The 12,805-nt window shown below is 39.5% G+C and overlaps 1 protein-coding gene across 1 annotated transcript; it reads left to right on the forward strand.

Moving 5' to 3' along the window:
* Positions 1-815: 815 nt before the first annotated feature.
* gpr37l1a (G protein-coupled receptor 37 like 1a) lies at positions 816-7,656 on the forward strand. The gene is made up of 2 exons (XM_080891544.1): positions 816-1,627; positions 4,915-7,656. The coding sequence occupies exons 1-2, from the start codon at positions 986-988 to the stop codon at positions 5,935-5,937; spliced, it is 1,665 nt and encodes a 554-aa protein (XP_080747670.1). The 5' UTR covers positions 816-985; the 3' UTR covers positions 5,938-7,656.
* The last annotated feature ends 5,149 nt before the right edge of the window (positions 7,657-12,805 follow it).

The following is a 12,805-nucleotide window of genomic DNA, read 5'->3' on the forward strand; positions in this document are numbered from 1 at the left end:
AAGTTATGATGCTGGTCTATAAAGCTCTGAATGGTTTAGGACCAAAATACATCAGTGACCTCCTGACCCAGTATGAACCTTCCAGATCCCTCAGGTCATCTGGATCTGGTCTTTTATCAGTTCCCAGAGTCAGAACCAGACACGGAGAAGCTGCATTCAGCTTTTATGCTCCATATACCTCGAACAAACTCCCAGAAAGCCTCAGATCAGCTGAAACACTCAGTTTATTTAAATCCAGGTTGAAGACTCACCTATTCTCAGCTGCATTTGAATAAAGCACCAAATCCACACTGTTAAGCTTAAATTTCAAAACTTACATTTAACTACTGATTTTATCTACTGTTCTGATTTTATCTGTTTTGATTTTATATACTGTTTTGTTTGTTTGTTAATTAGTTTGTTTGTTTGCTTGTTTTAATCAATTTTAAATCATGCTTTTTATTTGTTTTTGTTTCTAATGTCTCTGTAAAGCACTTTGAATCACCTTGTTGTTGAATTGTGCTATACAAATAAACTTGCCTTGCCTTGCCTAGTAGTGTCTCATATTCTACACTAAACATAAAATAGTTTTTTAGAAAAGGTAAATATTGTCTAGCATTCTTGGATTTCTTGGAGTTTAATATAATTCACTGCATGTGTCATCTTTATCCAACTGTCTGGTGTTTGGACCTTAACTTAGTTTGTTCCAGTCAGTATGGAGCTCTTAAAGAGCGATCTGTGGTCACAAGACTTTTTTTATGACCCCTTTTTTTATTATTTTGAAATGTGTCACCGGAAACTCCGTGTTTTCTTCATGGTGTCTTGATGTTGGCCAATAACAAGTGCTGGAAACTGAGCAGCAGACTCCAAACTTCTCCGTCAGGACTGGAGAGAAGCTGAGCTGCATCACAAACAACTTTTTTTTTTATTTCAGGAGTGAAGTTTTTCTGCAGCACATGTCTGTGACACACACGGATAACACGGAGCAGTTGCATTTATTTAAAAAATGAGCTCGGTTTGGTGTGTTTTGCTCCTCTTTCTGCACTGCGCGGAGCTCCGGTACGCAGCTCCGCTGGAGGCGCAGCAGGCAGAGGATGCTGGCGCACTACCTGCGCGCAGCCAGGCGTCTCTCTCTCCGGAGAGGAGCTCTCTGAACGGGTTTAAAAGTTCAGGACTGCCCGGTGTAAAGCGAGTGGCCCGAGGAGCCAAAGATGGGGGCTTCAGGAAAAAAGAACCGGTTCCCGCCAACAGTTTAGGGCACCCGCGCCGGTACGACGACCCGAGCGCCTACTTCACCACACCGCGGACGTCCCGCTTCACCTCCGCCCCGGTGGGGAACCACTCGTCCGGCCGCGGTTCAGGGCTCCACAACCCGCTGTTCCCAGTTACCGACGGCTCCTACTGGGCGTACGCAGTCATGCTGCTCGCGCTCGTCCTGTTCGCCGCGGGCATCGTTGGCAACCTCGCGCTCATGTGCATCGTATGGCACAACTTCTACCTGAAGAGCGCGTGGAACAGCATCCTGGCGGGCCTGGCCTTCTGGGATTTCCTCGTGCTGTTCTTCTGCCTGCCTGTGGTCATCTTCCACGAGCTCACCTTGAAAAGGTTGCTAGGAGACCTGTCCTGCAGGCTCGTGCCCTACCTGGAGGTAAGGAGGAGGTGAAGGTGCGCGTGAAGGAAGTGTTTTAGTATTTAGCCTACAAGCAGCACCTTTTAGTGTCGTGTGAACACCTTGTAACTTTCACACACCCGAGTTTTACCATGTACCAACTTTTTCCTGTGTTTCCACAAATTCCCTTAATCAATGCCGAGATAAATTGTTTAATAAATACTTACATGTTTATTATAGATGCACTTAAAGTGTTGCCAGGTGAAGAATCTGCGTAATACTTTGTTCAGCTGTTTTACTGAAATGTTTAAATATATTGTCACTTAATTTGTCTTTAAGTCATTTCAGTTTTTTGATGCAATACATTTAAAGTGTAAGTTCAGTGATATAAAAACACTTTTATACTCATTTAGTTGATTGGAGTTCATTTTCTGCAGGTAATCTTTCATTGGTTGTTTATTTTAGCATCATCCTCACTGCAGCCATTCAGAATTGAACATTTCTGCACAGATAGCGAGGCAGCGAGGCAAACTTTCACACAAGCATGGAAGTTTTTACAGCTCGTGTTTGACTGATTTTAAGTGATTTCCAGTTTAATAAAGAGACCTCCAGGTCTGATGAATGGCCCGTTTGTGTCTTTGTTCCTCCTCAGTTTCAGCAGGCTTTACTTTGAACAAACGTCCGTTATGGTCTGTTTGGCCTCTTCACCCGTCTGTTATGAACCATCAGGGGAGGCTAGTGTGGGGCCCCAGCATGAAGAGGCTCTTCTTCCTCAAGAACGAAACAGTAAAATACAGAGATGTAGTTTTCAAGAATGGTGGTGTTTATGTGCAGGTGCAGCTCCAAAACTAAGTCTCAGTAATGAAAGAGAAACTGTTGCTAATCCTGATGAATCAATGAATGAACAAAGAAAGAAAAGAAATAGAGATATCAGGCCGTCACTGAAAGAGAGCTCCATTTCTTTAAATGCAGAATACCAGCTCAGGATGGGCCAGCAGCAGCTCAGTTTGGAATTAAAAAAAGCTTTTGTACATGTTTTTAAATCTCTATTTTGAGGCCCAGTGTACACCTGAGTTTAACTGGCATACAGGGAAAAAAGGCTTCCGGCTTATATGGAGGATAAAAGTACAAATAAAGATATTGCTTTAAAAATGTAGTGATTAATCAGACGAAGCAAAAACAGATTAGACACTTGGGATATAAAATGGTATTTAAAGAATGCTCTTGAATATGTCCTCTTTTAGTGTTTAGCCTAAATACAATTTGAGATGCTGACATTTAACTCAGTGGATCTTCTCTGCATCACACAACAGTGATGTTACTTTGATTCGCTGCCTTGGACAACAGAAATTTAAAGAACGTATCATAGAAGACCACCGGGTTTTAAGGACCTACTGAAAAATAGTTTTCATGATTAAATAGTCTTGTCATTATGTAAAATATCAGAAATGAATGAAAAGCAAGACGGTTACAATTCCTTAAAGACCAAATGATTTAAAGGTATTGGAAGAGGCCTCATTTAGAGGTCAGTTAAAAGCTGAAGCAAGAGCTTAATTTAGATTTACTCTCACTGAGCGATGAATGCTTCAGCACAGAGATAAAGTCCTGCAGCCTGTGGAGTCTTTGTTTTTGGCTCTAAACCAGCTCTGTCCGCCTACACAGCTTCAGATCACTGAAGTGGAGTTTCACTAATTTGTAATAACAGCTTGTGTGAAGCAGTCTTTAACAAGGTCAGGCTGCCGGCCTCCTCTATTCTTTGCAGCTTTACCTATTTTTATGCTAATGAGTGAATTAATTTCTGGTTAATGAATTACTGTTGTTTTGTTTTTCTAAATGCTCTTTTACTGAACAGTACTGAAGCAGGTCAGGCTGCCAGCTGCCCTGTGCTCCGTTAGTTAAACTATTTTCATGCTAATTAAAGCTCTGTGCTAATTATCTTGAGTTGTGTCTTAACAGTCTGAGGTCGTTAAGCACTGACAGAGGGAGGACAAGTCTCTGTAATGATAGTAAGTGTTTCTGGCCAAAACCACCAACTTTAATGGGCACGAGGCACCAATTACTGTCCGCAGTACGAAGGCTAAGAGCTTTTACAACACAATGACCTTTTTCCCCCTCTGTGTGTCCTTTCATTTCTGTTTCTGTGTTCTGAATGTTAATGGAAAGTTGTCTTTGTAACTTTTTTCTTAATGCTTGTAAGATTTGTAATTTAGTCTGTAGCCGGCATAAAGAGCAGAGGAAATCCTCAAACATGCTTTCTTCAAAGCACTGGTTGAATTATATTAATTCTTATTAGCATCATCTTACTGTTTATGCCAGTTTGAAGTAAAATGGTTAAACAAAACAACCTTTAAAATCGTTAATAGTAACAATATTTTGTTAACTATTAATAAATTAGGTATTAATATTGTATTGAACATTTATTAAACATAAAAACAATATTTGGGTAACGTAATGGACCGTTCCATCAGGACAGGACAGATTTTTTTTCTCTCATTAACCGTGTGGTGACTGACTGGGACCTGTTCTGCAGCTTCAGAAGTTTGAGTCATGAGTGTAAAAGACCAAAACATAAATAACTAAAAATAATTAAGAAACATTTGTTCTGTCATGGCTCTGAGCGTAGACCCAAGATTTTGTATTTTTGGACTGAATCAGTTTGTTTTGGGGGTTTTGGAGCTAATATTTATTGTTTTGAAGGCGTCTTTAATCTTCGGTTATTTTTTACGTTATCTGGTCTCTGTTGGTGTTTAGTTCTGCTTATATTCAGATCTCTCAGTCTTTTTAAGTCTTCAATTCCATTTCTGAGTCCTTGTAATGTAGATAACCTTTCATGTGCTGTAACTTCTTTTGACCAACCACCTATCCCACATTGTGAGATGACCTTTTTTTTTTAACAGAGCTCAAATGTGTTTCATGTGGCTTACTCCTATATTTTAAGTTATGCAAGCTCAAATATTTCAATCCAGAGTATTCATAGTATGAATGTAAAAAAAATTTCATGACTTCATTAAAATATTGAAGCATTTGTAGAAAAATAATCATCAGATTCTGAAAGGGTCAGGTGGGAGGCAGTGATTGATTTTTCAAGTTGGGCCCAGTGGGGGAATCAGCTACCATGGCTCTTTTTGAGGATAAAAAATCACACCTGGAAACACGTCTACATTATATTTGCTTTTTTAAACCAAGATCCTCATGTTGATGTTGTGGTTTGAATTAGTATATGACTGCAATGCAACTGTGAATGAATGTCTGTCAGCAACTGCATTGATTCTTAGTGATGGCTTATTAATATTATTTTTTTCTGATCAATTTCCTCACTCTGTCAGGTGACCTCTTTGGGCGTGGCCACATTCAGCCTCTGTGCGCTCAGTATTGATCGTTTCCATGCAGCCACAGGCCCTGGGCCTCATCAGACTCCAAAGGTGGAGTCCTGCCAGTCCATCCTGTCCAAGCTGTCCGTCATCTGGGTGGGCTCCATGGTCTTAGCTGCCCCGGAGCTCCTGCTGTGGCAGCTCCTCCAGGAAACTGTCAGCCTGCCGACGCTTCCCAACGACCTACAGCAAAGCCAGCACGCAGGCTCACTGATGGCGGCCTTTAGAGGCCGGACTGAAAGGTTCAAGGTGGATATGTGTGTCCGTGAGCCATCTGTGGAGCTCCCAGAGAGCATCTACTCTCTGGTGCTGACCTATCACGAAGCTCGAATGTGGTGGTTCTTTGGGTGCTACCTTTGTTTGCCACTGCTCTTCACTCTGGCCTGCGATTTGGTGACAAAGCAGGTGTTAGCACAGCGACTACCACAGAAACCCAGCAGCGAAAAGGTGACTATCAGGTGCTCCTCCTCCTCTTCGTCTTCATCTTCGACAAAGAAAAAGCAGCATGTGAGGGAGCAGAGGCTACGCTCCACTGTGATGGCACTCACTGTCTTGTACATCACGTGCAACCTGCCAGAGAGTATTTGCAACATCACCCTGGCGTATATCTCTGTCCCAGTGACCGCTGCGCTTCCGGCTCTGGTTCTGCCAGCGTTGGGTCTGATTGGACAGTTCCTGCTGTTTGTGCGCTGCTCTGCGACGCCAGTGATGCTGCTGTGCCTGTGTCGCTCGCTGGGCCAGGCCTTCATGGACTGCTGCTGCTGCTGCTGTGAAGAGTGCCTCCCTGATGGCAACTCCTCTTCATCTTCCTCTGCCTCAACTGCTGCAACCTCCACCCTCTCCTCACCCACATCGCCTTCGCCAGTCTCCCTGTTTCCTTCCAGCAAAGAGGAGCCGATGAAGAGCCTGTTGCCGGCAGAACCAGCAGTCCATGAGAGAGTGAAAGACTCATCAGCAGCTATTGGGACACCCTGCTGAGGCTCAGAACATCACTTTAAAGGGTTATTTGGGGTTTAATACAACTTGGTTCTTAATTGGTAGTTTTGTCCAACATTTCAGTCGGGATAAGTATAGTCAAAAGATGGATTTACACCTGCATTAATTTACACTCGGTGACCTCCATCAACAAAAACAGACATGACAGATATGATATGAAAACAGGAACCAGAATATAGGTGGGTTGCAAAGCAGCTTGCACAGGGGTGCAGTACATCTGAAATTGCTAAGGCATAAATTAAATTGCATGCTTCACATGAGATAGTTGGACATGTAGAAGCATATTAGCTAATCATCAGCTGATGTAGGTTTATCACTATGATCAGCTGATCTGAATGGATCATTACCTGTGTGTAACAATGTTATGCTTGATTTTACTACGATTCAAAGATCTGGGAGCACAGTTACATCACTAAGGAAGGAAGAGTTATCAGTACGGAAGAGAGGACGAGAAAGTTTGAAAAGATATCGGTATCGGGAAAGCTGTGTTCCAGTCTGTTTTTGTGATTTTAACCTTCATCTCTTAGGTCTAACAAAGGCGCTGTAGTGATTTTCCAACTAGGAGGAATTATTTGCACCCAGGTGTATCATTTTACTTTATAAATGCTGCCATTCTTCTTTTTTCCTTCTGCACAACTGAGTCCCATGCAAACCTTTTTCTGCGCTGTTAAGATTTCGAAACAGTCACTAGAAAATCTGTTCAGGTAAACCTTTTTTTCTAATGTGGTTTCTTGTTTGACTGATGAAGAATCAGATCTAAGCAAAAGTAAGGCAATGTTATGAATAAAATCTCAGCTAAATTCTACATACCGAATCGGAGCAAGTGCCCAGGTGTCTAAATACTTTTGGCAATACAGTGCATCTAAAAACTAGGTACCAGTGGTACAACCACCAGTCAAAGTTGTAGCTTGAAGCGAATCTGTGAATTATAGTGTGTGCTGACAAATGTTTACTTTTTTCTATTCCAGATATGTTTGATTAACTTGGAGGTTTGTTCTCAACTTGTCTGATCACCTGAGCTTTTTGATGTGAATACAGGTTATATATAAACTGCCATTTCATCAGCGCTCAGCTTTTAGATTCGTGATTACACTGTTATTGCAGGTGGTTAAACTTAGGGACAAAAATACCAAAATAAAATCCAAGTCGTTGTAAATGGTTCTTTACGTTTAGTCTGTATAAACTTGGGTAGAGCCACTGTAGAGCAGAAGTTTGTCAGACTAGCGTTAGGTAATTATTCAGATTATGGAGCATGTTCTAGATGGATTTAATTGATATGCCAGTTATTAAATGATATGTCATTGTTTTATGGTACAATTTACATTTCATAGTTATTGATAATTGTCTAATTCCCATTCAGGATATTTGCATCACATTTTCTAAGTACTGTATCAAAAAGAAAGTCATTTGAGTTTTGGGGGATTTTTTTTTTTTTTTTGTAAGGCATTTAAACTGAATATGAAGAAATACAGCACCAGGACAACTACCAGCAGACTGATATTTTTCAACAGTTATTTGTTTTTTTTGTCTGTTCCTTTTTTAAAATATGTTATTTTACTGTTATTCCTCATACATAGCTGATCTGCACAGGAGACATCAAATATGTGGATACATAAAGTTCAGGTGGTACAGGTTCACAATGGGATCAATCAACATGCAGAAATGTGAAACAAAAGTTTGACTTTTTTTACTTGTTTTATTATTTTGATTGAATAAAATACATTTTGAAAAAAAATGTGTTCTTTGTTTCTTTAATATCTGGCATAAACAACAGCAGACAGTAGACAAAACTATCCATCAATGACTTCATTTATGAAGAGAAATTAGTTATTAAGATAAAATGGTTTTGATTTTATTTTTTTTAATAAGCAAAAATAGCAATTTGAAAGCAAGACATTTATGAGGGTGTTTTATTTATTTTTTTCTATTAATAAATATATTGAAGTTGTATCAGTTTGCTGTTTACATCCTTGTCATTTGTGTTTACAGTGTAGGTTTACTGCATTATATGAAGGCCTTGCATTAGAGTGTGTTGTAGCTTATACTCAGTAAGTACACACCTCCAGCTAAGTTAAAAAATAACAATACCAAAAAAATTAATTAATAAAAAATTTTCATCTCATACACTAAAAAAGAAGAAAAAGCCCAAAAATGTAACTTTTTGAATACATGATTTGAATACATGTAAATTATCCCTGCAATTTTGTTACACAAGTAAAATGTCAGGTTTAATGGAATCAACTGAAATTTACTTGACTGATATACATTTGGTTTATACCAAGCACATTTTCCTTAATGATTAATTATTTGAATTTACCTTTGATTTTATATATTTAATATGTATTTTACTCAAAATTTGTGTTTATTGAGGGTGAAGAATCTCTTTTCATTGTATATATTTTTTATATTCTGCATCAGTGAACTTCACTTCTGCCTAGAAACAATGAACACACAGTGGGTTACATTGCATCAGTTCACATGTACACACTACACTTTGAGCTAAAGAGCCTGCAGAACTAAAACCTTTAACATGTTTGCCACAAAAAAGTCAGAAAGAAGAAAAAGTTCTCTCGATACTTCCAGGAACATCAGATTTGTTTTATTTTTAGTTTATAGACAATTCTGAATGTGATTAATGTTAAACCTACATGTAGAGACAGAAAAAACAGGCTGGAGGACAGTGAGAGAAAACATTTCCTGAAAGGTGCATTACATGTAATGAACATCTGAACTCTGGGTGATTGTTGTCTGGATTCATTTTCTTTAGCTGCAGACGGCTCATGAACACTCTGATGTCTACTGGAAAGAATGCCTCTGCGCTGTGATTCCAACACCCACAGACTCAGAACGCTCTTCATGCCTGACTGTGACACTCCTTTTTGTCATTATTCAATTATTGAAGGTCACAGCTTCACAATAAGTGCTGGCCTTTGAGTTCGAGCAGCCATAATGAACACAGTCACTCTATGACCAGTTGCTTAGGAGAACAGACAGGAATTCCTTGCTTTCCCAATTTTTATCCACCCATGTATTTTAAAGAGGCCCAGCCTGTTTTCTCCTTTTTCATATACTGACGTGAAAAAGTTTGTCATGCTTCCTCCAAATGTCAGCATTGTGCATACAATGTAGAGCAGCCAGAAAATTTCTTCAGCACAGGTATGTAAACACACACAAAAAAAAAACATTAAAAATTTATAATTATAAGAAAAACTTTCATATTATGCAGAAGGTAGAAGCAGGCGTTCACAACACTGAATCTGATGCACGATTTTTATATTTCAGTCCATTATTTTTGAAATTGTTCATTTATATCGTGACATATAAGATCATATCTTGTATCCCTCTGCAGAAAACATAATATATGGATGACGATATCTTTGTGGCCTAATAAATTTAAATTATAGATTTTATTCAGCTTGACATTGGACAGAGTAGTCGATATTTTGCACCTCGTTTCCTTCGCTGAATTCACGTCGCTGCACTGATTCAATATTCTGGATCTCAGCAATTCTCAAGCTTTAAAATACTCTTACACAAAATAATGGAAAATAGTACTTCTTATTCAGTCTGTTTGAACATAAATCATAAATAATGCTTTTTCCACATATTACATGAATCAATATGGGCATCTTGTGTCCTTAACCTATACGCATCAGGAATTAATAGTAATGATTTTCTGTGCCTTTTCACTAATGTGCAAAGCCAGCAGTTTCCACATGCAGTACCGGCTTATTACATAAAAAACATTACATACTTTTAACAGCATGTTACAGACAATGAATTATACAGTACATGTTGAGCTTTTCAGTGATGATCTCTGGGTAAAAACTCCTTTTGAGGCAATTTTTCTTCACCTTGTTTGATATTAATCTTGGTTAATATTAATGTTATCTTAGGCACACACCTGTGGCTGTGAGTAAAGACGGTCCGCCCACCTGGTAAACTTTTTATTTGCAAGGCTCAGCCAATTAGGACAAAGCTGGCCTGCAGAGCTACGCCCCCGCCCCTCTATGTCCAATATAAGATATATAAGGATTCCATTAAATTGGAAATCATGCAACACTCATCAAAAGTCCAAGAATAAAATTCAGGAGATGAGAGTATTAGGCTTTCTTTAACTGCTTGCAGATAACTCACACAACTTCTGTGTCAATTATACATTTCAGAAAAAAGGTTTGGAGTACTTTCCGTTAGGTTTCAGTAATACAAACGCTCCAGCAAATGGACAAAATTTCATTTGACACTTAATGAAGAGTAACAGAGCACCAGAGGTTGGGTTTGATTCAGGAAGGGTGTAAAATTCCATCAAATGAAACACACGGAGCTACCTGCTTATAGCAAAGGATCAGTTCAAAGTACCTTCATCTTCTGGATAAAAAAGCGGCCCCTGGATTTATCTGCTGTGCTAAAGCTCCCATCTCTTTAAATCCACCCTCTTTTTAATCCAGCTTTCTCCTGATTGGCTGCTCTTTGCAAACACACTGAACAAATCAGTCCAAATACCTAAAGTTGAGCCGGGTCTGTATTTGGGCTGAGGCTTGTGTATAGTTTGACCCAGAAAAGGTGATTGTCCGAGTGTCATGTGGCTCTACTTGGCTGGAAATCTGGGACAAAGAGGTTGGCTATATGTTTACGCGTAGAGTTACTTTCCTCATTTTTGGATTAGATAAAACTAAATGATAACTGCTTTCTGAACTTATTATTGGTCTTATTTTACCCAGTTTTTATCCGTTTTCCCTTCTGTGAAACCGATTAACACAAGTTAATGATTTCAAGCTGGCATATAATTTTGAGGTTGTTAATGTTCATTCTTGCAGGGAACAATCCCTGTGAAAGTTGTAAACAAAACAAAACAAAACCACAAGGAGGCACTTAAAAACCACAACAGACATGAAGCTGAATAAAAAAGTGGAGATCCAAATAAATCAGGTTTTTAATATCACAGAGTCCAAGTGTCTATTTAGTCCCAAATGGACACATTTAATCAGATGATGTACCAAGGAGTGAAAAAACGTTGCTGTTGACTTTAGAGGTGTGATTATTTGAAGTGAATTAGGAAGTGTGACGTACATATACAACTTCACTTTGAAGGTTTAAAGCTTTAATTTCACTGAGGACACCAGAGTCCCTTCACAGATGTTTTTACAGCCTTTGAGTTTCACTTTAAGAACCTCTGCTGTATGTTGAGTCTCGGTTCCTTTTAGCTGACATATTTGTCCTCCCACGTCGCCTTGCCTGGGCAAAAAGAAGGAGGAGGGGATGCTTCAATAAGGCCTGCTTTGTTCAGGCATCCCCCTCTCTGGCTCAGAGAGAGAGACACTTGAACAAAGCTGCATATCAATCGCCATCCGCTGAGGGAGTTGCTAAGCTACACGACACCCACCGCCTCCCACCAGCTGCCCCAGTCGCTGAGAAGAGAGAAGAAAGAGGGCTGAAATGCAGGGGAGGAAAACTGCTGTGGTCTGCTAAGATAAGCCAAAACTCCTCTCTTCTTGGTTGCCTTGGCAACCAGCTGAGACACAGCAGCATGGTGGCCTCAAGTTAGCAATATGGCCCAAAACCAACACTAAAGGCTCTTTCTAAACTCTGCATGGCCCTGCTGTGTTTACGTGGGCCCGAACGATGTTTACATTACTTGTGTCTAAAATGTTTTATTGCAAGCGAGTGAACGTAAAACAAATCGATAATTCATAATCCACTGATGGATAATATGTTAATGATGTTTGTAGCTTCTGGGTCTGAAAGGTAATGTCCATGCACAAGTATTCTTTCTAATGGACAGCAGGGGGGGACTTCTCTGGTTGCAGAAAGAAGTTCAGAAGACGTTTCTGTGAAAACTGCCTTTGACTGTCATGCTCAGGACTCAGTAAACATTGTCCTGATTATTTTATGGTCTCAAGTTCTAGTTTCAAGTCCAATCGTGTCTGTTGTGGTAGCCTAGATTAAGCATGAGTCGGAACGCCGTAAGAAAGCAGTTATCATTATTTTTCAATCAGAACTGTCCTTTCTGTTTGTTTTGAAAACACAGACATGGTGTTGCTGAAAGTCTTGCTTTGAAAGCTTTGAAGGTACACAACAGACTTAATAATGCCACAATGACTATGTCCATCCTTTATATACAGTCTATGATGCTAACCAGTTATATAACTGCACTGTAGTCTTATATCATACACACCTTTAAAAAGTCCCAAAACTTCATGCCGCACATGAATTTCAAGTGAGTTTTCACTTTAGAGTTTTAGAGTGGAATAGAAGTTATGAGCTAATTCTTCAGGTTGTCACAGATCCTTGCTGCTCAGAACTAAATAACAGACAACTGACTAATTCTAATTTCCCCTTGTGGGACTAATAAAGGTATCTCATCTATCTATCCCAAAATCACACACCAGGCCATATTTTAGTCAAATAGCCACTCAAATGTTCAAAATGTTCAAAAAGCACCCACACTGCAAATATGGTCTTACAAGTTCAATTAGGTGGCTTGAACTGATGAAGATCAGGAATAGCAGATAAACTATCAGGTAAAGCTGCATGTGTCAAGTCAGCACACCTATCAGTAAAATGTAAACCTGGGAAAACTTCAGAATGGTGTGTTACATTTTTATTTATCACGACTCAAGGTCCAACAGTAAACCACAGTTTTCATGATGGGGGAAATCATACAACAGGCTGTAAACAAATATTTTTATGCCTTTTTTGGGTCATTTTGGAAGTCTGTAGTCCAAACTCCAGTGGCCATTAGAGGAAGTGCAGTTTCAAGCTTCATTTTTCAGCCCCCGGGATTTCTGCTGGGGAGAGCGAATCTAAACTGTCTCATTTACATTAGCACAAAATTGGCCATTTTCTATAT

This window comes from Rhamphochromis sp. 'chilingali' (genome assembly GCF_963969265.1).
Source record: "Rhamphochromis sp. 'chilingali' genome assembly, chromosome: 9".
Taxonomy (NCBI): domain Eukaryota; kingdom Metazoa; phylum Chordata; class Actinopteri; order Cichliformes; family Cichlidae; genus Rhamphochromis; species Rhamphochromis sp. 'chilingali'.